We start from the raw sequence: 26,337 nt of genomic DNA on the forward strand, positions 1-26,337 counted from the left end.
GGCCCCTGGTCTTGTATTTCCTTATTGCACTAGTGTAACAGCAATTGTGAGAATTATTTTTATTTTATTTAGATATTGTCTAAGTCTCTATTTTCCTTTTCCTTTCTCTTCCCTCTCCCCTCTTCTCCTTCCCTTCTCCTCCCTCCTCTCCTTCCCTCCCCTCCCTCCTCTCTTTTTCTCCCTTCCTCCCTTCCTCCCTTCCTCCCTCCCTCCCTCCCTCCCTTCCTTCCTTCCTCCCTTCCTCCCTTCCTCCCTCCCTCCCTCCTTCCCTTCCCTCCTTCCCTCCCTCCCTCCCTCCTTCCCTTCCCTCCTTCCCTCCCTCCCTTCTTCCCTTCCTTTTATCGTCTCTTTTTTCTTTCTCCTTCTCCTTGTGCTCACTCTGTAAGACAGACCAGCCTTGAATTTGCAGTAATACTTCCGTCTTAGACTTCCAAGTTCTGAGATTATAGGCACAAGACCACCACATCAGCTAAAATGAGGCTACTGAAGCACAAAAATTTCAGTGCTTTCTTCACGGCAACTTTTTTGGTGGAACTTTAAGCCAGAACTCTCACTTTTGGTGATAAAAAAAAATGGCAGGCATGTATTTGATGGCTGAGCTACATCCTGCTCTCAGCTAAGGAGCCTTAGATACACTAGGATTGGTTTATATGATTTACTAGCTCGCAGGGGATGTGTGATTGAGTCCAAGCACTCAGGAGACTCAAGCAGATCTCTGTGAACTCAGGGTCAATCTGGTCTACATAGCCTGCCCCAGGGCAGCAGAGTTACATGGTAAGATCCCATCTCAAAGAAACAAAGTCACAGCAGCAACAGCAAAAATACTCACCCAAAATATATTTGGGAGGCTGGAGAGATGGCTCAGAGGTTAAGAGCACTTGCTGCTCTTCCAGAGGTCTTGAGTTCAATTCCCAGGAACTATAGTGGCTCACAACCATCTATCATGGGATCTGATTCATATACATAAAATACATAAATAAATCTCAATATATATATATATATATATATATATTGAGTTATCTTTGGTGATTACTAACTTTTGTTAATATTCTTCCAATAAAATTTTAATAACTATGAAACATTTTGTACAGAACAAATTGGTTAAAAGGAGTTTTATAAGTGCTTAGAAAAGTGAAATACAAGTCAACTAAGTTTTTCCCTAACAGTACATTTCACAAGGATCAAAATATCTGAAATTCCTCTCTAAACATTTTTAAAAAGTTTTCTCCAAGTTAAAAATGCGAACAAACCCTCAAGAGAGGAAAATTGGTCTACTAAAAGAAAAATCTCATAAATTCTAATTTTAAAAATCAAAACTTAATTAACTTAAATTTTGCAATCTATATAAATACTTTCTTTATTTATGTCTGAGTGTCTGTTTGGGTACTCCATGTGTACAAGAATTCTAAGAGGTCAGGAAAGGGCTTTGGGGTCCCTGGAACTGGAGTTACAGGCAGCCATGTGTTGATAGGAACTAAGCCTGAGCCCGCTACAAGAATACTTGTGTTTGCAGGCATAAAACTTCTAACCGAACATGGTAAGTCATTTATAAAATACAGAATTTTGCCAGGCCTGGTACCATGTGCCTTTAACCCCAGTGTCTGGGAGGCCGAGGCAGGAAGATCTTTGAAGGTTTGTGTTCAGCTTTGGTCTGCATAGTGAGTTCCAGTCCAGAGCTACAAAGCAAGACCGTGTCTCAAAGCAGCAACAGTAACAGAAAAAACAAAATTTGCACGTCCTCCTTGAGCAAAGGCCATGCCAGTCACTGCATTGTTCCAGTTTTAACACGTGTACAGCAGACTCGAGCATGAATAAATCATTTTATAGTGAAAACTGTTATACTGAAATCTTTAGTGATCCTGAAAGAGTTCCTTGTGCTGCTATCGGATATCAGAATGGGTCGCATAAGTGACGCACATGGAATGCCATAGGCAGGACTGAGGAGTGGGGGTATATGACATCGATCAGAACTAGAGATTATTTTTGGTAGACAAACATTCTGACAGTCCCTGCTCTCTTCCTCATTCAGAGAGCTACTCTTTCACAAGATCCCCTATGCTCCAGTGAAGACAGTCTCATCAGCGGGACTCCAAAGCCATACAGGTAAGGGGCCATGTATGATAGACTCATGGGAGACTTTGCTCTGCTCGTCTCTTCTTCTAGCTCTATGCTGTGCATATGTGTGAATTATGCATGTGTGCATGTGTACGTGTGTGAGTGCATGCATATGTGTGTGTGCGTGCACATGTCTGTGTGCATGTGTGTGGCAGTGTGCACACATGTGTGTATGTGTAAGTGGGCATGCATGCATGTGTATGTGTGCCCATTCTTGTGTGTGCATGTGTGTGTGCATGAGCGCATGCGTGGGCTCATGCATGTGTGTGGTGTGTGTGCAAGCATTGCGTGCAATGTAAGTGTGCTCATGCATGTGTGTGAGCGTGTGTGTGTGTTGTGTGTCTGCCATACTTGTACCTCTACCTCAACATCTGCCATAAATTTTAGGTCTGCATTGACACAAGTTGAGTCCCAGAGGACACAGGACTAGGGTGCCTGAAACACAGCGAGCAGATGTGTGACGGACATCGCAGAAGGTGCCCCCACCCCCACGCAGAGATAAAACACAGTGGATTTGAGGACACTGGGCACCAACCCCTTTCTCTGTAAACAGCTAACAAGTGGTGGGAATGGTGCCTTTCCTGTACCACTTCTGGGTTACCAAGTGGCCCTAGCTGGTGATGGCAAATTATCTTTTACTGCAACCCAGCCAATGAATGCAGATTTAATAGAATTGGAAAATTACCATATTTTTTGCAACTTTTTTTTGTAGTGTGTCACTAGTATTGCTTCAGCAATAATTTCTTTTTTTTTAATTTATTTATTTATTAAAGATTTCTGTCTCTTCCCAGCCACCGCCTCCCATTTCCCTCCTCCTCCCCTAATTAAGTCCCCCCCCCTCAGCCCGAAAAGCAATCAGGGTTCCCTGTCCTGTGGGAAGTCCAAGGAACCCCCCACCTCCATCCAGGTCTAGTAAGTTGAGCATCCAAACTGCCTAGGCTCCCACAAAGCCAGTACGTGCAGTAGGATCAGAAACCCAGTGCCATTGTTCTTGAGTTCTCAGTAGTCCTCATTGTCCGTTATGTTCAGAGAGTCCGGTTTTATCCCAGGCTTTTCCAGACCCAGGCCAGCTGGTCTTGGTGAGTTCCCAGTAGAACATCCCCATTGTCTCAGTGTGTGGGTGCACCCCTCATGGTCCTGAGTTCCTTGCTCGTGCTCTCTCTCCTTCTGCTCCTGATTTGGACCTTGAGAATTCAGTCCTGTGCTCCAATGTGGGTCTCTGTCTCTGTCTCCTTTCATCGCTTGCTGAAGGTTAATATTCAGGAGGATGCCTATATGTTTTTCTTTGGGTTCTCCTTATTTAGCTTCTCTAGGATCACTAATTATAGGCTCAATGTCCTTGGTTTATGGCTAGAAACCAAATATGAGTGAGTACATCCCATGTTCCTCTTTTTGGGTCTGGCTTACCTCACTCAGGATAGTGTTTTCTATTTCCATCCATTTGTATGCAAAATTCAAGAAGTCCTTGTTTCTTACTGCTGAATAATACTCTAATATGTATATATTCCATACTTTCTTCATCCATTCTTCCATTGAAGGGCATCTAGGTTGTTTCCAGGTTCTGGCTATGACAAACAATGCTGCTATGAACATAGTAGAGCATATACTTTTGTTGTATGATAAGGCCTCTCTTGGGTATATTCCCAAGAGTGGTATTGCGGGGTCCAGGGGTAAGTTGATCCCAAATTTCCTGAGAAACCGCCACACTGCTTTCCAAAGTGGTTGCACAAGTTTGCATTCCCACCAGCAATGGATGAGTGTACCCCTTTCTCCACAACCTCTCCAACAAAGGCTATCATTGATGTTTTTGATTTTTGCCATTCTGACAGGTGTAAGATGGTATCTTAAAGTTGTCTTGATTTGCATTTCCCTGATCGCTAAGGAAGTTGAGCATGACCTTAAGTGTCTTTTGGCCATTTGAAGTTCTTCTGTTGAGAATTCTCTGTTCAGCTCAATGCCCCATTTTATAATTGGGTTGGTTAGCCTTTTACAGTCTAGTTTCTTGAGTTCTTTATATATTTTGGAGATCAGACCTTTGTCAGTTGCGGGGTATTTTTTGCAACTTTTGAAGAAAGAATAAATTTACTGCAATCCTCAGTGGATCGAAGCAGAGGAGAGGGTGTTAGGTCCTCGGGAACTGGAGGCAGAGACAGTTGTGAACCAGCATGTGGGTGCTAACTATTAACCCTGGGGCCTCTGGAAGACCAGCCAGTGCTCCTAACTACTGAGCCACCTCTCCAGCCCCATAACACTTCATTTAAATGGTAGTTGAGGCTGATCGTATCGTAAAATGTACTCTACATTTGTGGAAACTTTATCTCTGTTGTTTCTGGAGTTCTCAAGAGAGTATAAAGATTTTATAGTCTTTGAAAATGAAATACAGGAATCAGAAGTGGATGAAACACGACCTCAAACTTATTCCAGTTTTATTCAGAGATAACCATGTATTTAACACTTGTAGCAGGGAAGGTGGTCACTGGAAGCATCATAGGCCAGTGGCTATCATCCCATTGTACAGACTTGACAACTGAGGTCCAGAGAGGCTATCAACGTCCCTATAGTTGTTATCCAGCTTCATAACGGAGCCCATCTAGGGTCTGGCCTCAGCCCTCATGCTCCCAATCATTGGTTTTCTGCCTGTAGAATTGTTATTGCTGAAATGATATTGATAATCTTTTCTCTAGCTTTCCCACTGGGAAGGACTCCATCTCTTCTTCCAGAAGTTGGGTTTAATAAGGAAGGCTTGTTGGCTGCCTTGAGGAGAGCATCAGACACTTTTTAAGGAAAGAGGCAGGCGGTGGCAGAATCAACATTGCATACAGTAGTGGGGTAAATGGCTGTATCCAGGTTTCTGCAGGAGGTGGTAAAGTTGTTTTTACCTGAAGTCAAGAGTGTTGAGTCCACTAATCTATAGGGAACACAAACTGTTCTTCCTGTAGTTTACACACAGATATTCTAAGTAATTACCCGTGGAGCTTGGACAGGTTCTTCCTTTCTCTTCCTTCTATACTAAAGCTACGAGGTTTCCCAACCAGTCTGTGCAGGGCAGCAGGAGCTCCACCAATGAGGAACGGGTCTCTGAAAAGCCCCAGCCTGGAGCTTTCCGCACAACCAGTGAGTGCCCCTTCTAGGGCCAATTGCGATGTCTAAACACAGGCCACATGAGGTCCATTTTAAAAAGAATTGTGTGTGTGTGGTGTGTGTGTGTGGTGTGTGTGTATATGTATGTGTGTTGTGTGTATGTGTGTGTGTGTTGTGTGTATATGTGTGTGTTGTGTGTGTATGTGTGTGTTGTGTGTATATGTGTGTGAGTGTTGTGTGTGTATGTGTGTGTGTTTTATGTGTGTGTGTGTGTGTGTGTTGTATTCACCTGCCATGGCACATATGTGGAAGACAGAGACAACTTTTTGTTTTTTGAGACAAGGTTTCTCTGTGTAACAGCCCTTGGCTGTCCTGGAACTCACTCTGTAGTCCAGGCTGGCCTTAAACACAGAGATCCTCCTGCCTCTGCCTCTTGAGTGCTGGGGTTAAAGGCATGCGCCATCAGGCCTGGCTTAGAAAACAACTCTCAAGAGTTAGTGCTCTCCTTCGCTATTAGGCCTCAGGATTGAACACAGGCTGCGTCTGCTTCACCCCAATGCCTTACTTACCCTGCTGAGTCATCCCCCTGTCTCCTCTGAAGACAACAATTTTTGTTCAAGTTTCAAAATTCAGCTGAGGGGCACAAATAATTACGATAGGTAAAATGAGATTAATGTAATAAAGTATAGGAGGGGGTTGCAATGCGGGTGGTCTGGAGAGATGGATTAGGGATAAAAAGGTAGACTGTTCTTGTAGCAGACACCAGTTCAGTTCTGAGAACACACATGGGGCTCTTCACAGTAGCCTGTCCCCCTCCATCTCCAGGGGATCTGATGCTTCTGACCTTCAGGGCACCTTCACTCACGTACACACACACACACACACACACGCACACACACACGCACACACACACGCACACACACTTAAAAATAACAAAAATAAATGGAACTTCAATGGAAGAGAGTCTGCACTGGCCTTGGCTTCAGGGAAAGATCTAAGACAGGGTTGTCCAACCTTTCATACTTGAATATGATGCCATCTGCAAAATTCACTCCTGTGATTGTTTAATCAAGTGGCAAAACTGAAAATTTAAGCTGGACCTCAGCCATAGCTGTCTTCTCTAAGGAGAACCCATGGTCTTTCAGTGCCTGTTTCCTGAAGAGTGGAGACCTGTGGGGTCAAGGATGGAGGTGATTTCCAGTGGCACCCACGCAGAGGGAGGGAACTTCCATCTCCATGGTGGAAGAGCAGTTCTTACTGCTCATCAGCAAGCACTTCTTAGCTTGACACTCTGTGCTTTCTGCCGAGCGGCAGCCTGTCAAACACAGACGTCTGTCAGAGTGTGTGTAGCTTGCATGCCATGTTTATAGCTGCTGGCCACTTGTGCCAAGCGGTCCTGGTTTCCCTGTCAAGTAATGAAATGGAAATTTCTCTATAAATGCACTTACTTGGCAAAGGAATTGATGGAAGGAAAAGATTAAACAAATAATTTTACCCAGGGCTCCGGGACTGTGCTAAAGATATAAATGAGCCCCCATTGAAGACTTTGCCAGAGACAGCAAGAGCGTGCATGCCAACTGGCCAAGGGCAGGGTGAAAGTGAGTTAGGGAGTGATAGGCACCATTTTGTGGGGGTGGGTTTCCCTGCTTCTCAGTACTAAGTCTAGGAGTTCAAAGTTCACCTCAGATTCTACCAGTCTCAAACTTTTATAGACTTGTCAATAACTGTGATATTTGGGAACTGCCATTTCTTACATTTTACCCGAATCTTCCTGTGTGTTTCCGTAGGTCCGAGGAGAAAATTAAGCACTTCAGTCAACTGAAATCTGAACTCTTTCTTCAAGACAACACTCTGAGGAAGATTTTGAGTTTAATCACGGAACTCAGGATAGCAGCCCAGAGAAATTTTATCCTGAAAAGACTTTTCTGGAAAGTAAGTATCTTGTTCCTCATCTTTAAAACTTGTTTTCAGCTAGTCCGGTTTTATCCCATGCTTTTTCAGACCCAGGCCAGCTGGCCTTGGTGAGTTCCCAATAGAACATCCCCATTGTCTCAGTGTGTGGGTGCACCCCTCGCGGTGCTGAGTTCTTTGCTCATGCTCCCTCTCCTTCTGCTCCTGATTTGGACCTTGAGATTTCTGTCCGGTGCTCCAGCGGACAATGAGGACTACTGAGAACTCAAGAACAATGGCAATGGGTTTTTGATCCTACTGCACGTACTGGCTTTGGGGGAGCCTAGGCAGTTTGGATGCTCACCTTACTAGACCTGGATGGAGGTGAGTGGTCCTTGGGCTTCCCACAGGTCAGGGAACCCTAATTGCTCTTCGAGCTGATGAGGGAGGGGGACTTGATCGGGGGAGGGGGAGGGAAATGGGAGGCAGTGGCGGGGAGGAGGCAGAAATCCTTAAATAAATAAATAAAGTTAAAAAAAAAACAAAAAAAACTTGTTTTATCTGGTTATCAAATTTAAGCGCAAATCAAAGTAGAAATGCAAGTTGTATTCTGATGCTGTATTTTTAAAATGGCGATTATATTTAATGTAGTCATGCTTTAATATATAAAAATGTATGAGATAATTGATAATATGTATGCATATGGGGGACAATGGAATGAAATGGAGCCACTGTACAAAGTAACCGAAGCAGGCTGCGTTGGTATTGTCCAAGGAGAGGTGGTAGAGGGCAAGTTTTGGTATGTGTGATGGAGGAAAAGGAGAGTTTAACAAGTTTTCCTTTAGTAGGAATACATATTTTAAAAATGCTTTTAAGTACAGGATTGGTGTTTTTTTAAAAAATGTGATCCCCAGGGAATCCCAGGAGCTTGATTCTCACATGGTAAGTTAAAAGTGCTTCGTTCTCAGTTATGGTTGGAAGGTGTCAAGACGCCACAGCGATAAATGCTGGGTGTGCATGAGGCCACTGCAGTGCCCCTGGACACACATGTCACCCCCGCCTTCTTAATGAGCAGCTATGAATTACACAAACACTCAGCCGTTCAAGCAGTGAGCGTGACTTCACTGTGAGGTGCTGTGTATGCAGAGGACTAGCCATCTCGGTTTTCAGATGAGAGCAGCCTGCTGTCTCAGTGTGGGTGGCTCTGAGGATGTCCCTGGGACATGGGTTAGCTGGGACAGCCTCAGGCAACTCAAGGTGGCCAGCTGCCCTAATGATATGAAAGACTGGCTATAGAAAATAGCAGGTCAGTTTGCAGCAACAGGGCAAGGGGATTGCACTGCAGCCTAAAACAGTCAAGAGTCATAGATCCTATTAGGGACACAATGTACACACTTTGACTCTAGGACTTCACAGGGTTGTGGGAAAATACAGAGGTGGACACCAGACACTAAAATAACCAAGGATGTTAGTTATGAAAATGAAATTCATACAGAAAAGCTAAGGGAATTGGAAACTGCAGACACCCCCGCCTGTGTGCTGTCAATTTAATCTATCCTAATCATATAGATTTGTTTGCTCAAAGACCTTCTGTAGACTTCCTTATGAAACACAAACACATGACTATAGTATTTAAAAGGGCCTTTGTTTTTAGCAGGGCAGGGTAATCAGCGGGAGCCATGATCTGGGTAGGCAAGGTGGTCAGGGAACTGATCCAGCCGTCGCTCCTCCTAAGAAGGGTTGGAGCCCAAGCGTGAGAGTCACCTTGAAAGAGGAGTGGGCACACTGAGATGGAAGCGCAGTGCCCCGTGAGATCATCCTTGAGCATCGAGTAATCACTTAGCACCATGAGGTCCGGCTTGGCGAGGGTGCAGAAGCAGGTTCTCCGGGGAATGACACAGAAGATTGTCAAATGTAGAGCCAGATGCTCAAAGAGCACAGCAGAGCCCAGAGAAGCGTGCTAGGACCACCGGAATGCAGGATTTGAAGTGGGGTTTTAAGTAGGAGGATGCATACTGCCTGGGGTTGCATAGGAGAAAGTGTAGCTGTTGGCAGTGCTGGCCTGGCCATTTAAACATCTCCAGTTTTAAAGCAGGCCTGATCAGTAGGTGGCGCTGTCGTGGAGCGGAAGGTTGGCAGAGAAAGGGTGAGGACAGGCTGAGCTCATCCAAGCCAACCTTCATCTCTCCACCTATTGTTTGTTTATTTGTTTTGCTTTGCTTTTTGTTTTTTTTGAGACAGGGTTTCTCTTTGTAGCTTTGGAGCCTGTCCTGGAACTTGCTTTGTAGACCAGGCTGGCCTTGAACTCATAGAGATCCACCTGCCTCCGCCTCAGCCAAGTGCCGGGATTAAAGGTGTGTGCCACAGCCACCCTGAGCTGGGTGTGATGGCTTGAACACCAGGTAGTATTCTCTGATCCCATCCTTTTCTCTGTTCTTCCATTTTCCTCTGTATCTTCCATTTTTTCTCCCTCAGTAAAGGCCTATCTGTCCTCAAGGCTCTGCTCAATTGCCATTGTTCTCTTCCCTGTTTTCCCCAGTGAGGAGCCAGGTACCTTGCTCCTTTTGATTTCTGGACCTACTCTGTGCATATGACACTTTGCTATTTGTAGTCTGTGGGGCCCAGTTCAGTAGACACCATCTGCACTTGGAGGTGGCCAAGGACAGAGGTAGTGGAATTTCAACTTTAGTTAATTTAAATAGCCCCCGTGGCCAGCTGCTACCATAATGGGCAATGTCAGTTTCCAGCATCACCCACAGCATTTTAATAACACAGCAAACATTTATTATATTTCTAATCAGTGCAAGACAAGGTCACAGGCGTTAGGCGTGGGAGTGGGGTTAAGACAGCATTCCTGCCCTCAAGAATCAAGCAAACATTTGTTATATTCCTAATCAGTGCGAGGCATGGTCACAGGCGTTAGGCATGGGAGTGGGGTTAAGACAGGGTTCCTGCCCTCAAGAATCAAGCATGGTCACACTAGTGGTTGGCTCAGGTGCCTACCACAGCATGCTCAGGCCCAACACAATGCATGCATATGCCATGCTGGAAGCAGTTTTTATTAAATAGAACTCTTACTCTCTTGTGAAAAGTTAGGACTAAAAACACCCATTTCATGTCTCACACTTGAAAATCCTAGCCATTCTTCAGCATAGTGCCGGTAGCTGGACTAAAGAGACTTTAAATTCTGCTTGTGGAACATGGAAGGGTTGAGTGGAGAGAGGACACACACACAGAGGACACACAGTCTTTGCATGCTTCCGTGGCTCCTCTGTGGTCCTGACCATATAAATACATGGATACATGGATATCCCGGAGTTTTATCTTTGCCGTCTCTCTTTGCCACCATGCAAAGTTCATTTACACAAAGTTAGCATCTATGGCTAAGGAAGACAACGTTCTCAAATCCTTTCAGGAGGATTAACTTTTCTATTTAAAAGATTATCTTTTGTGGTCCCAGCTAAATCCCTAGCTTTACCAGAGCCTGGGCGATGTCCCCCTGGAGCTCACACAGAAGTAGAGAGAGTAGACATACTTCCAATTTTCAGTTCTGGGCAAGAAAATCAAGATTTACATCTCCATTGCTTCTTTAAAAATCAACTTTGTGGAGGCAGGAGAGCTGGTGCAGCAGTCAGGAGAGAACACTGACCTTGCAGAGGACTGGAGTTCACATCCTGGCACCCACATGGGCTGCTCACAACCACTATGTCCTCACATTCCGGGGATCTGACACCCTCTTTGACCTCCCTGGCCACCCCCGTGCCACCATCTAAATAGTGTAAGTTGTCACCAGTCACCACGGGCCCAGGGAAACAGTGAACAACGGGACGAGAAAGGAGAGACTGCACACTTCTTATACTGACTTGCCTGGTTTTATATATGTCACTAATTTTCACGCTTAGCTCGTGAACTTGAATAGGAACACAGAAACATGAGTTTCTCAAACCTAAGTGTTTGTTTGGATAAAAATGACAATCTGTATTTCAAACGCAGCATCAAAAGTGTTCGTCTGCTTCCCCACTGTTGTAAAGGAGAGGGTTCCTTGTTTGTCCCAGCTGCCTGGCTACCTTACACCCGAAATAACCACACAGAAACTGTATTAATTAAAACACTGCTTGGCCATTAGCTCTAACTTCTTGTTGGCTAACTCTTACATCTTAGTTTAACCCATGTCTATTAATCTGTAAATCGCCACGTGGCAGTGGCTTACCGGGAAGATTCTACAGTGTCCGTCTGAGGCAGAAGATCCATGGCTTCTCTTCTCTGCCCTTCCTCTTCCCAGCATTCAGTTCTGTCTTCTCCACCTACTTAAGTTCTGCCTTATCAGGTCCAAGGCAGTTTTCTTATTCATTAACCAATGAAAGCAACACATGACCAGAAGAACCTCCCACACCACCCCACTGCTTTTATTGGCTATTATCACACCATTATTACATGGCACATTTGGTCTAGTGTTGTTCGGCTCTGTTCATGGCCTTACAATGACCTCCCACTTACTCCTGGATGACGTCATCAATGCCTGGGCCAGAACGAACTGAAGTCCCCTAGCTCTTGATGTCCCACCTGGATGGCCCTGAGCGAAAAAGTATGTGTCTGTTCGAATTCCGCTCGTGTTAAAGAAACTGTTGTAAGTCTCTTCCTGAATCGAAGAGATGTTTCCGTTGTCCTTTTATGTGTGGATGGAGCTTTAACAACTGGTGTCTTCATTATTTCCTCCCCCGCTCTTGCAGACCAGTGAGCTTTTCTACTTCCTAGTGAACAAACTTCATGAGTATTTGCCAGAGTCTCAGGATAAGACTGCACTTCAAAATAAAAGCCAAAGGGCCAGTGAGCTGGTGTAAGTACTAACTATACAATCGGGTAGTAGCCCACTAAGGCAGAGGTTCTCAACCTGTGGGTTGGGACTTCTTTGGGGCTGCATAGCAGATATTTACACTACGATTCATAACAGTAGCAAAATTACATTTATGAAGTAGCAATGAAATAGGTTTTTGGTTGGGGGTCACCACAACATGAGGAGCTATATTAAAGGATTGCCCCGTGGAAGGTTGAGAACCAGTGTTGTGAGGTGTTAAAGATAAATGAAGATACTAGACAAAATATATGCACTATTAATGATTAGTAGTGCTTCAACTTTGCTTCACATAGATTTTTAAATTTCAAAAGTTTTTCTTTATTGTTATTTAATTTTTTTGAATCAGGTCTTGCGATCTGAACCACCCTAGAACTTACTATGTAGACGGGCTGGTCTCAAGCCTCGTCTTCCCAAATGTTAGGACCCTGGACTCTGCATGATGCCATGCTTTCAGATGGATTTAAAAATTTTAGCGCATACACAAGAAATTAGTAATAGTGACTGCCCCAAAATGGGGAAATAGCTGCCTTGAGACGGACATTAGGGGCTGGAGGTGTGTTTCAGTGGTTAAGAGCACAACCTGCTCGTGCAGAGGACCCTGCTCAGTTCTCAGCTCCCATGTCTGGGAACTCACACCCCTGTAACTCCAGCTCCAGGGATCTGATGCTCCTGGCCTCTGCGGGCACCTGCACTCATGGGCACAAGCCTACATTCAGGTATACACATGCAAATATTTGAAAATAGATCATTGGAAAAAAATATGCATTCAAAAATGCTTAGGTCTGTGTCTTGATCCTCTTGAAGCTCTTAGTCAGTAGGCATGTTTTGATCGTCTCCTGTGCAGCAGCCCCAGACTAGGCGTGTAGCCGGTGCTGGCAATCAGACATGTGGAATTTGATGCTCTTTTGGCTAATGAACATCTGAAAGCCGTTCTCTCAAGGCTTACTGCTTTTGTGGGATTCCGACCTTGGGGAACTGTGCCATTTTCATTGCTCATGTTTTCTCTTATTTCCTAGGGCATGTATTGAAATTATACGAACCCTGGGACTGATGTTCAGAGAAACAGAAATTGAATCATCACGGTTGAGCACACTGGCAGCTAAGAAGTAAGAGTGTGTGTGTGTTGTTGTCTTATGTTTTAAGAAGACTTTGGGATGATGTAGTCCCTGCCATTGCTCAGATTGGCACATGAATCGGGAAGGGTGGGGCCTACAATGAATCGACTAAAGTCTCAGGCCATAGCCAGCTTAAGGCAGAGCCTCAGGTAGTTTTCACTCTGAGGGTTAAGGAAAGTCACCCGAGGAAAGTGAACAATCACAGGGTCAAGCTGTGCGTGGCAAAAACATGTTTTTCCTCGGCGGCACATGAAGTGAACTCACTCCTCTCTGCTACTCCCTGGGGGGCACAAAAGCACGTTCCACCAACATCTGTGTTTTTGAAGAAACTGAGCTCACAAGACTCTTGTCTTCTTGGAGTTTTCTCACAAGCACTGAGAATTCCCCTCTCATGACTCCATTCTTTTTTAAAAATTTATTTATTTATTCATGTTTTATGTACGAGTACTCTGCTTGTACACCTGTGTGCCTGAAGAGTGCACCAGATTCTATTACAGGTGGTTGTGAGTCACCATGTAGGTGCCGGGAACTGAACTCAGGACCTCTGGAAGAGCAGCCGGTGCTCTTAACCACTGAACCATCTCTCCAAGCCCCTCAGGACTCTATTCTTGATCCATACTCTCTAACTTCTCTGTTCAACCCCTTGTATTTTATGTCTGTCTCTCCATGTCCTTCTGAGCTGTGTAGATTAACTGATGCGTGCTGAATTCTCTCTGTCCCTCTGCATCTGTAAGGGCACAGAGATATTCTTAGCTCAATGCCTTTTGTTATAGCTCAGTAGACCTGAAGCAGACTAAATGACCCATCATACAGCCAAGGCCTGGAAACAGAGTCTCCACTAGAATTCATCCACAGCAGAAAATTGTGTTTGCTAAAGCAAGAGTTACTGAGGCCATATTTTATTCATAGTTATGGACTACATAACCATGGGAATATGTCTACTTACAGAAATTTAGATGGTACAGCCTACTAGACACCTAGGCTATATGGTGTAATGTATGTAATATATGTATATATAACACATATATATGTATGCACACAATATAAAATATATAGGATATATATGTGTACATATATTCATACTATATTGCATATTGCCCTAAGGCCTTCATAAATTAAACAAGTGATTCAGTCGAGCCAAGGGAACATGATGCGAGTGAATTCAGTAACCAGATGCTTGAGCTATATGAAGGCTGTCGCTGGCGTCACTTTGTAAACTCTTCATTTCCATTTTATGTTGAGTGGTTTGCTTGCCTACATAGATGTCAGCATGCCATGTGTGCACAGTACTGGCAGAGGCCAGAAGAGGGTGTCAGATCTCCTGGGACCAGAGTTACCCTGGGGATGCTGAAAATTGAACCTGCATCTCTCTGGAGGACCAGCCGATGCTTCTAATGCTGAGGTCTCTCTCCTGCCCCAGCACACACTCTTGTAGTACACATGTAGACACACACTCTAAAATAATGACTGAAGGCATAGTAGTAAATCCCTGAACCCGTAACACCACTGTTAGAAACACCAAGCATTGTGTACTACCATAATGTTGTGCTATATTTTTATAAGACATGCAGCACAGCGTGTTTATCAATAGCCCTGCTGCCATGTGCACAATGCTGTGTAGGAAGGATAGGGCTAGGATGGCTGTAGTTCTGCCACACAATAGGAAGGTTAAAAAATCAATATATATCATATGTTGTTAATTATTATTATATGATATTGTATATTATTAATTACATATTCACGAGACCATAATTCCATACCATGCTGTCACTGATGACAGTAGCATTGCCGTGTAGCACACGACTGTGTCTGTGACTTTCATGAATGACTTGTAAGTTTTATTAATGTGGAGGGTGAAATGCTGAGGAAAGATATTTAAATGTGGCCTAACTGATAAGTTTCCCTTGACCCAGTAAAAAACTCTCCTCCATGCGTATGCAAACAACCCTATTTAACTCAGTGAATATGCACACATGCATACACACACACACACGCATGCACACGCACAAACATGCACTCACACAGGCATGCACGAACACACACATGCACACATGTACAATAACGTGAAGGTAGAGAGGAATTTGTTGGGGAAAGGGTTTTAGCGTGGGAGGGGAGTAAGGGAGGGGAGTGAAGGGAGCCAGAGAAGGGACTGAGAGAGGGGAACGGGAAGTGAAAATGGCTAAAAATCATTAAAACATTCATGAAACCATTAGAGGAATAAATAAGAAATATGTGTCCAAAGGTATGTAGAAACATAAACCGTTCTCACATAGCAGTCTAGAGCAGGTAGTGAGACTTTCCTCAACAGGGTCAGCCAGGTCCCAATTTCCTCCTCCTTTGTTATTCTGCCATGTTAAAAACATTTTATCTATTCACTCATACTGTATACAGTGTGTTTTGGTCATCCCTCCTGATGCCTCTCATGTCCCCATCCCCACGTCCCTCATAACTTCCTGAGCTCTTTTATTTTAAACCGCTGAGTCTGATTGGTGCTGTTGGTATATATATGCAAGAGTATAGGGCCATCCACTGGAGCATGGGCCTATTATGACCACATCCAGAAGAAAACTGAAACCTCCCTCCCCCACTCACCATCAGCTGCCAAGAATGCCTCACCTGGGTGGAGCTTGGGGAGCCCTCCTTCATCCTTGTTAGGTTTTGACTGGCTCGCTCTTATGCAAGTCCTGGGCGGCAGCCCCAGCTGCCCTGAGTTCATGTGTGTAGTGGCCCTGCCATGTCCAGAAAAAAAAAAACAGTTTTGAAGCCTCTCTTCCCAGCGTTTGCCTCTTTCTGCCCCCTCTTCTGCAATGATTCTCAAACAGTGGAAGGAGCAGGCATGATTGCGAATAGATGCCCACTTAGGACCAAGCACTCCACAGTCACCTCACCCGCAGCTTGAGCAGTTGGGGATCTCTGTATTGGCTACCGTCGCCTGTAAAAGGAAACTTCTCTGATGAGAGAGGAACACTGGTTTGGTGGCTCAGAGAAGTCAGATCCCAGGGGAACTGGGTGCCCATGGAGTGTGAGGGAGTGGGGCTTGCCTGGCAGAGCCTACTGTGTGTTTTTCTGGTTTTTAAAATTTGATTTTATATCTGTGCCTACGTGTAAGTTTATGTACGCATGTATGCAGTAGCCCACAGAGTATCTGTGCCTACGTGTGAGTTTATGTACGCATGTATGCAGTAGCCCACAGAGCCAGAGAGAGGGCATCTGGTCTCTGAGAACTGGAGCTCCAGGTGGTTGTGATCTGACTGCCATGGGTGCTGGGAACCCAACCCAGGTCCTCTCCAAGCGCTGTAGGCTCCACTTCTGAGCTGTCTCCAGCCCCTGCCTGCCATCTTTTTCATACTGCCTGTGTCCTCATGATTAAGCAAGGCCTATAACACTCGTGCTTACATTCTATTGGTTTCTGCTTTTCTCTGTCCTACTTTTTTAAAAGGCCTTTAATTGTTCTATCTTGGTTTGACCCTATCAGCTTTAGCAAACCTTTTTCCCAGACATGACTAGTTATTTTCCTAGCTAACCTTCATTATGTGTTCAGTACCTACAGGAGAGTGTGGTGATAATATTAATTTTAGGCACCTTTGATATGCATAGGATTATCTTGAGGACAAAGGTGTAAGGTGATAGTATTAAATCCATTGCCATGTAATAAGTTGCAGAAGCATAGCGAGCTAAACGTTTAAGTTTTCTGTCACATCTCTGTGGATCAGGACTCTGGGCAGTAAGCGGGGTCCTGGGCTCCTGAGTTCAAACATTTCCTTTGTCGTTTTGACTGGATTCAGTTCCCCCCTCAACTCAGGGAAGTGGTGGCGGAGAGGGCAGCCATAGTTGGCAGGCTCTGTCTGTGAGTTCCGGGAAGGCCCACTTCTGCAGGCTTCTGCTGACTGGATCACTCCCACCCGGGCTCATTTCTGCTGGACTGACGAAAACATCAACTAATGGTGGGTCCTAGTTTATGTGTGAAGAGACCTTCCTACTTACAATTTACAGTCATGAATGATAGCCACAGTCGCAGGTCATGCCCACACATAGGGAGGGGGTCATGTAGGATCTCTATGCTCCTGTGGGATAGGAGTGTTGGAGACCATATTAGAATGCCACCTTCCACAGTATCACAGACCATTTGACCTCCGACATCTGCATTCTAAAATAGAGTGTAATAGATCTAAAATCCATATGTTATTATTAATAATAATAATAATTGAATAATAAACCCATTCAATTGTTGGGATGGTTTTAGGCCTGCTGTCAATCCTCGGAGTCTCTATTCTGGATGAAGCTACAGTTTGACCAGAACCATTGTCCCAGAGAGTTTTAAATTAAGTCAGTTGTTAGAAGGGGTGGATTTCAAATTAAATTCCATTTAAGGAAATAAAGAAGGAGTGTTCATTTTGCATTTCCTCTTTCTCTTTCCCAGAGTGGAAACTTCGTTAGTTCAACAACCCACCTTGCTACAGTCGTGACATGAGCCATGTTCTTTTGTATCTTGGTATTATCCTGGTCGGATTTCTATATTATCACAGCAAGTGACCTGGAACGTTAGAGTTCTTTCTCTTAGATCTGAAAAGAGACTGTTAGTGAAAATAAAGGGCTATAACTGAATAGAGCAGAGAACAGAGTGCCATTCCAAAGGCCGCATCTAGAGAAAGCTTTCAAAAGGATGTTCTGGGAGCTGAGGTGATGCTTACTGGATAAGAGTGCTTGCTGGGACAGTGTGGGAACCTGGGTACAAATCCCCAGAACTGACATAAAAGGCCCAGCAAGGCTGTGCTTCCCTGTCGCCCCAGTGCGGGGGGGGGGGGGGGGGAGGAAGAGAAGGGAAGGTCTGTGGCCTGCCGACAGCCTAGCTCCACGTTCCTTGAGAGACCATGTTTGAAGGAGTAAGAGAGAAGGAGGTGGTAGACTATAAGACAGCCGACTCCCTCCTCTGCCCACCACATGCAGGAACACAGGAACACACCCAAACACACCAGTGCACGTACAACACACACCAACACAAACTCACAGAGGAGTAACAGAAATAAAAAAGGATCGTTCTTTTGATCAGGAAAGTCACAAAAGTGATTTTCTGATTTTCTCACGTGCCTACACTGGTGTGACACCAGTAGCTGAGGACGACTGTCAACTGGCCCTCCTGTCTCCATGCCCTCTAGGGCTCAGACTGTAGGTTTTGATGACTGTTTCTATTTCTTTAGCAGTTATAGGTCTATTTAATTTGCTTATCTGGTCTTGATTTAATATTGGTAAGTGATATTTATCCAGAAAATTGTCCTTTTCCTTTAAATTTTCCAAATTTGTGGAGTACAGGTTTTTGAAATATGGCCCAATGATTCTCTGGATTTCCTCCGCGTCTGTTGTTATGTCCCCCTTTTTGTCTTTGATTTTGTTAATTTGAATGTTCTCTCTCTGCCTTTTGGTTAGTTTGAATAAAGGTTTGTCTATTTGTTGAATTTCTTGAAGAACCAATTCTTTGTCTTATTGATTCTTTGTATTGTTTTCTTTGTTTCTATTTTGTTGATTTTAGCTCTCTATTTGATTATTTCCTGCCATCTAGTCCTCCTGAGTGAGTTTGTTTCTTTTTGTTCTAAAGTTTTCAGGTGTTCTGTTAACTCATTAGTGTGGGATTTTTCCAGCTTCTTTATGTAGGCATTTGGTGTTTTGAACTTTCCTCTTAACACTGCTTTCATTGTGTCCCATAAACTTGGGTATGTTGTGTAGTCATTTTCATTGAATTTTAGGAAGTCTTTAATTTCTTCCTTTATTTCTTCCTTGACACATTGGTGATTCAGGTGAGCATTGTTTAATTTCCATGTGTTTGTGGACTTTCTGAAATTAGTGTTGCTGTTGAATTCTAATTTTAAGTCACAGTGATTCGATAAGATAAATGTGGTTATTCCATTTTTTTTGTATTTGTTGAGGTTTTCTTTGTTACCTAGTATGTGGTCAATTTTTGAGAAGGTTCCATGAAGTGCTGAGAAGAAGGTATATTCTTTTATGTTTGGATGGAATATTCTTTGATGTCTCTTAAGTCCATTTGAGTCATAACATCTGTTAGTTTCCTTATTTCTCTGCTAATTTTCTGTCTGACAGGCCTGTCCAGTGGTGAGCGTGGGGTGTTGAAGTCTCCCACTATTAGTGTGGGGTTTAATGTATGATTTAAGGTTTAGAAGTGTTTCTTTTACATATGAGTGTGTCCTTGTATTTGGGGCATAGATGTTAATTATTGAGATTTCCTCTTGATGAATTTTTCCTGTGACTAATATGAAATGTTCTCTTTGTCTCTTTTGATTGATTTTAATTTGAAGCCTATTTTGTTATATATTAGGATAGCTATACCAGCTTGTTTCTTAAGTCCATTTGATTGGAAAAAATTTTCCCAACCCTTTTCTCTAAGGTGATGTCCGTCTTTGAGGTTGAGGTGTGTTTCTTATATGCAACAGAAGGATGGAGTCTGTTTTTGTATCCAATCTGTTAGCCTGTGTCTTTTTATAGGTGAGTTGAGTCTGTTTATATTAAGGGATATTAATGACCAGTGATTGGTAGCTTCTGTTATTTTAGGTTTCTTTGTTGGTGATGTTATTGTGTGTGTTTTTCCCTTCTTTGGGATTTGCTGCTGTGAGATCATTTATTGTCTCTCCTGTACATGTCCTATTTTTCAGCTGGTCTTCCTCCTCTTTCCTCCCCTGCCCCCACCTCTTTACGTCTCTCCTTTCCTTGATTTTTGCTTCTTTAAGACAGGGTCTCATGGAGTTTGGATTGGTCCTGACACTACAGCTGAGGATGACCTTGAGCTTTGTAAGCCCCCTGCCTCTGCCCAAGTGACTGCCCAGCTTCCTTCCACACCTTTTTAATTTTTCAGTGACATCTTACTGTGCTGCCCAAGACGGTTTTGGATTTCTGGGTCCAGGCGATCCGCCTGGGCTCGGTTTAGCTCATCGTCCAGTGGCCTGCTTTCAGCCCCATTTCAGCCACACGTGACTGCACTTGGCATTTGAAGATAATCTTAGACTCAACTCTTTAGGATACATAATTCGAATTGTGACCTTTTCTTATTGTTAAGTAACTAGCTCCCATGTACTGTCAACCGTGTAGTAACAGGTATGTGATTTGTTTGTTAGTGGACAGTTACAGTGCATTTGAAAGGAAAGGCCCTCAGCTGTAAACTGGTTTTATTAACTAATGTTTAGCTTTTAATTCGCTAATGGTGCTTGATGGTGCAGAAGACCCTTAAAATGCTCTGATTTAAAAAAAAAAAAAAGAGAGGCTCTGGAGTCAAACTTTGGGTCAAATGAGCGTTTTAGGAAGTATTTCACATTATTGATTGGGGACATAGTTCAATGCCATGTCCGGTGCTACTGGGACTTGACCTGACTGAGGAGGTGGCAAGGGAATGAAGAAAGTATAAACACACATACAGAAAAGCTGGGGTCAGTGGCCTGTGCTGACTATGATGGAGAGCACCTATCACACTCAACAGCCCAGAATCTCATCAAGGTTATTATGTATGGCACAGGGAGGAGTTAGCTAGTCTCTGTTGGAGGCCTCTGTAGTAGAGCAGTCTCAGGCTGTAAACATCCCTGAGGAGGGAAATCTGTGCTCCCTAGTTTTGCTAGTTTCCCCTGGTCCTGAGGCACTGACCCTTGACCTGGCCACGCCCATGTCAACAATGCACACTCACTTGGAACGTCACCCACTCACTGAGCATCCGCTCAAGCACCTCACTGCTCAGTAGACAGTGCTTCCATGTGAGCACAAGGACCAGAGTTGGATCCCCAGCAGCCATGTGACAAGCCAGGTATGGTAGCATTGTTCACAAAACCAACACTAGGGTGGTGGAGATAGGCTGGGGATTGCTGGTCAGTCTGAATAGCCTAATTGGTGAGCCAGATCCCTGTGAGAGACTGTCTCCAGAAACAAAGTGGATGGTTTTGGAGGAGCAAAACCCGAGGTTGACCTCACAGACCCACATATGTGCATATATACACAGATCCACATATATATACATATATACACATATATATATACACATATATACACAGATCCACATATATGCATATATACAGACCCACATATATGCATATATACAGACCCACATATATGCATATATACAGATCCATATATATGCATATATACAGACCCACATATATACATATATACAGACCCACATATATGCATATATACAGATCCACACATATGTGCATATATACAGACCCACACATATGTGCATATATACAGACCCACACATATGCATATATACAGACCCACACATATGTGCATATATACAGACCCACACATATGCATATATACAGACCCACATATGTGCATATATACAGACCCACACATATGCATAGATACAGACCCACACATATGCATAGATACAGACCCACACATATTCATATATACAGACCCACATATGTGCATATATACAGACCCACATATATAATATATACAGACCCACATATATGCATATATACAGACCCACATATATACATATACACTATAAAATATGGTAAATATATGCAGTAATACATTGCTGAATCCATCAAAATATATGATATTTTTATTTTTTTTAATTTAAAAAGAACTATGTAGTACTTTTCGTTGCCCCAGAGATACATGCTTTCCATTGACAAAGCAACACATCTGAGAAGTCCTGTAGTGAAGAGATCCAATGTCCATCTTTCAGTTATGTGTATATGTGTGGGTAGGTGCACAGGAATTCAGGTGTCCTGGGAGCCCCTGGAACGGGAGCTACAGACGGTCGTGAGTCACCGTATGGATGCTGGGATCAAGCCTGGGACCTCGGCAAGGGCAATACATGCTCTTAACTGCGGAGCCATCCCTCTGGCCCCAGTAGTCAGTATATTTAAATCATTAAATATTTGAACTACATATACTGTGTGTGCATAAATAAGAATGTGTCATTTGTGGTGAAACACTGCCTAAGGGGATCTGAGATGACAGTCTTCTGGTCCAGCGTCTTACTCTGTCCCCACTGTAACCTGCTCGCGGCTTCCCTTTTCATCTGTCTGGTTTCCTCCACTCGCCCGCTTCTATGACACTGTCCACTTGCCGGCCCTCCAGTGCTTCCCAACACTTGCCGCTTCATCTCTTCTCACCATCTCTTTTTCTCTGTCTGAGTGGTTCCTGTGTTTGTGGTTCTAATGGACTTACTTTACCAGTTACTTACTTCAATTTTAGCATCTATTTTGTCTGCAGTGTTGCTTAGAACTAATAATCCGTAAATATAGCCAGATGGCAGTGGCGCAGGCCTTTCATCCTAGCACTAGCAGAGGCAGGGGGATCTCTGTGAGTTCGAGCACAGCCTGGTCTACAAAGCAAGGGCTACACAGAGACACTGTTTCAAAAAATTGAAAAGAAAAAACAAAGTGTTTCTAAGTTTGACCTCACTGCTTTCCTTTAAGAACTTTATCCATTAATGGTTTTTCTTTTTTTTTTTTTAGGGGAACATTGTTTAATCTCTTAGTAATTTTAATTAGCAAGCCTACGGTTCCAAAGTCTTGCTCCCGGTCTAACACCCAGCTACAGTCTGACTCAACTCCAGCCGAAATGTCTTTTGATGCTCAGGTGAGATGAGAATTTGGGGTCGACTGAATGTAACTGCAGGGACTCTTGTTCCTTACATATTAACACGGAATATGATGCTGTAGAATACAGAAATGTGCATATTAAAGAGGACGTGCTTCGTTAGTGACCTGAAATCTGAGCCATTTGGCCAATATTAGTGTATCTATTTTATGTTTTCAGGTCTATAAACTAAGGAAAAAAATACTATTTTAAAATGCCATGCATCTGCCCAAATGTCTCTCTGTATATTATTCAAATACCTGTAATTCCATAGTAGAAATCTGACCATAAAACAAAGAAACAAAACTCCTAAAGAATGTCTTCCAAATTTTAAGGTCTACGTGGACTGTATTTCCTCCTAACAAGTGAGTAGTGTTCAAATAGTGCTCACGCAGTGAGAGCCACCTCTTTTCTTCCGTTTTAGGAAATCATTAGAAATACCGAACTGTATCGAAAGTGTATTTCCAAGAGAAGATACCAGCTCACAATCAATTGATTTTTTTTTAAGGGTGGGATATGGTTTGCCGGTTCTTAAGCACACAGCTGGAGCTGTGTTGGAAGGTGTATCCCCGCGGCATGCATTCACTGATTGCCTATTAGAAGCAAACAAGGCTAGGCAGAGGTCCAAAGACTAAACAAAGCACATTTACACAGTTTTCACAAATTCACAAGCATTTGCCATCAAAATAGTTCATGAGCTGTGAGTGGGACAGGTGTCGGTGAGGCGTGCCGTGCCTGCATGGGGACACCTGCTACACACCTTGAGATGGTTGAGCGAATGAGGAGATTGGAGACTCGGTGAGAAGCGAAATGCGTACAAGTAGAGCTACTATATACATGGTGCTACTATATACCGTGTGCAGTGGCTTCCTACACACCACACATACAGGGTGTGGTGACACATGCCTGGAAATCCAGCACTTGAGAGGTAAAGGAGGGGGAGGAGGATGGGTAGAGTGCAGCCTAGCTGAGGGATAACAGAAGTCAGCAGGAAGCCCTGGAACAGAGAGAGATGACAGTTCAACAGTTAAAGAGTGCCTGCTACTCTTGGAGAGGGGCCAAGTTCAATTCTAAGCACCCACATGGCAGCTCTCAACCGGGTGTAACTCTAGTTCTCTTCTGGCCTACATGGGTACATACATACATGCAGGCAAAACTTTCACACACACGAAATATATTTATGTCTATTAATATATTTGTATAAAATATGAGTATATTTATATAATATAAAAATGTGTGTGTGTGTGTGTGTGTGTGTGTGTGTGGCTTTTTGAGACAGGATTTCTCTCTGTAATAGCCCTAGCTGTTCTGGAGCTCTATCTGTAGAACAGTCTGGTCTTGAACTCACAGAAATCCACCTGCTTCTACCTCCCAATTGCTGGCACCACCAGAAGGCTTAAAAACAAAAGAAGAGGGAAGCCTTCCCTGAGCCCTAGAAGAGACTAGTCCTCTTCAGAGCTGTCATAACTTTCTGTGTTTTTCTTTTGGACCTTTGACTCAGTTTATGTCTATGCATTAACTTACTAATTGCTAGCTTGGTGCCTGTTTCTTCAGTAGGCTGTATTCCACGAGAGAGGCGGGGCTCTCCAGCGTCTAGCACAGTGCCTGATGCGTATTTGCTGAATAAATACACAAAGAGGAAGGGAGACGTCATCTCACGAAGAGGGTAGATTCCAGAATATTTTGGGAATTTGAGCTGACACTTGACATTAAAATAAAGTGTGGAGACTAGAAGACAGCTTTTAGAATCTGTCCGAAGAGTCAGACATGAGTAACAGCAAGAAGACCATCTTCAACAGGGAGGAACTGAGCTTGGTTGGGTTTGTTAGTCTGGATGGGCATGGGTGTTGTGTTTGCAGAACCTTAGATCTTCTGCACTGGGCAGCCAGCGTGGCCATCAGGAGACTATGCAGATTTTGGTCACCAGATGTAAAAGGAAGGGAGACAGTAGACTAGAGTTCATCCTGCACACTGTATGAGGGCAGAGTTGAGGCCTGGAGCATGTCCACAGGCCGTTCTCAGGCCCAGAGTGACTTATGGACCCTCTCAGCTGCCTGGAGATCTTGTGGACAGAGTTCTCTGAGCCCCATATATACCCATTCCCCAGAAGGAACAGAAGTTCAAACTGGGCACAAGCCTAAATCCCTTAGAAAACCTCCTGCATCAAGCCCAAGGAGCACGTTCACACCCTGAAAGGAAGTAAGGTTGTTGATCTGACTGCTGATGTGGACCCCAGTGTGCAGGATTTTCGTGGCTTTGTCTGGGCCTTGGTGTGTTCCACGTTGTTAAATGTGTTGTCTGTTTACACAAATGGCTTTGGTTTTGGTCGTGCTGGGAGTGAACACGTGAGGAAAGCATTCTACCACTAAGCTACTAACTTTTCATTTTGAGACAGGGTCTCACTAAGTTGCCCAAATAGGCCTTGAACTTGTGACCTCTGTGCCTCGGCTCTTTCGTGTCTGGAATAACGTGCCTGAGCCAGCCAGCCCAAGTTTGAAAGCCACCTTTCTGGGAATGGCTGAACCAAGTGGAATGGAAAGCGGACATCACAAATAAAAATTTAAATCAGAAATCCTTTTTCAAGGATCTAAAGGGAAATGACTTTTTTGGCTGAGCCAATGGTAGTGTACTGATGACTGGCTCAGCCTCTGGCAGCGCGCTGATGATTATTGAAACTTCTAGTTACAGAAGCTCACCCTGGAGTATACAGATACGGCTACAGCCCTGCTCTATGAGATTCTTCTTGTCTTTCAGCAGGTACAGCGTGTATTCTAATTTTAATTCTAACTTGATTATGTTATAACATTTAACAGTGTAACATTTGGGGGGATGGTCTCTAAAACTGGTTGGCCTCAGTGATGCTGCCTTCGCTCTTCAGTGCTATTCTAGGTGATTTCACAGTAACTGATTTGAAAGATTTGATTGATTCGGGTACAAACACATTTGGGAGGGAGAATCCTTTAGCTGTGATTTAGACGTCATGTCTGTAACTTGTTTCCTTGAGTCTCTAGGGAAATCTTGGATTGGGATCCACAAAGTTTGCTATTACCTGGATGATGTCTTTTCTACAGAGCTGTCCTCCCACAGTGAGTATTGAGCAGAAAAGGCCCAACTTACTGGATGCTTTGTGCTTCATTAATTAAACACAGACATTGTCCTGTGATTTACTTGAGTCTACAGAGCAGAAGCAAAAGATAAACTTGTTGATTTTATTATTTAATGAAAAGGAAATGTTTTTATGTTTGAATTAAATATATTAGAGGTATTAAATTATGGCTAAAGATTAGCTTTATTTTTATTAAAACAAAAAACCCAAAACTTTGAAGGTATGTATAATAAATGAAGTGTTAGAATTTAAGTGACAAGATTGACATTTGCCATAAGTAGAAACACAAACAGAACTCTTGGGATTGGCTGTGCTCTCTATCCCTGCAGCCTCCATCCTGGTCCCAACTCGGATCTCCTTTAAGATTCCATTCATGTCCAAATGGTCCATGTCTGTTATTTTACTAGGTTGCAGCCAGAGGGAGCTATTTAGCACAAAAAAATGTGATTGCCCTGCCTTTCTGTTAGCTAGATGATCTCTCAGCAGCTTTTCCCTTTGCCAACCTCCTTCCCAGGCCTGCAGGGTGGGCATCTTAGAGCTTTGCTGCTTCAGCTGGTCCTGCCTTCATCCTGCCACGGCATCTC

General features: G+C 43.7%; 1 protein-coding gene across 1 annotated transcript in view; it reads left to right on the forward strand.

The window, feature by feature from the left end:
* CUNH12orf56 (chromosome unknown C12orf56 homolog) overlaps nucleotides 1-26,337 on the forward strand; it is a 53,679-nt gene that overhangs the window by 22,391 nt on the left and 4,951 nt on the right. The window contains exons 5-11 of the mRNA XM_041675791.1: nucleotides 2,030-2,103; nucleotides 6,984-7,128; nucleotides 11,817-11,923; nucleotides 12,958-13,047; nucleotides 22,524-22,647; nucleotides 25,330-25,404; nucleotides 25,659-25,733. Coding sequence (XP_041531725.1) covers nucleotides 2,030-2,103; nucleotides 6,984-7,128; nucleotides 11,817-11,923; nucleotides 12,958-13,047; nucleotides 22,524-22,647; nucleotides 25,330-25,404; nucleotides 25,659-25,733 — 690 coding nt within the window. The remainder of the gene's footprint in view (nucleotides 1-2,029; nucleotides 2,104-6,983; nucleotides 7,129-11,816; nucleotides 11,924-12,957; nucleotides 13,048-22,523; nucleotides 22,648-25,329; nucleotides 25,405-25,658; nucleotides 25,734-26,337) is intronic.

Source organism: Microtus oregoni, unplaced genomic scaffold, assembly GCF_018167655.1.
Source record: "Microtus oregoni isolate MIOR12 unplaced genomic scaffold, Mior012 000001F_ref0000356, whole genome shotgun sequence".
Lineage (NCBI taxonomy): Eukaryota > Metazoa > Chordata > Mammalia > Rodentia > Cricetidae > Microtus > Microtus oregoni.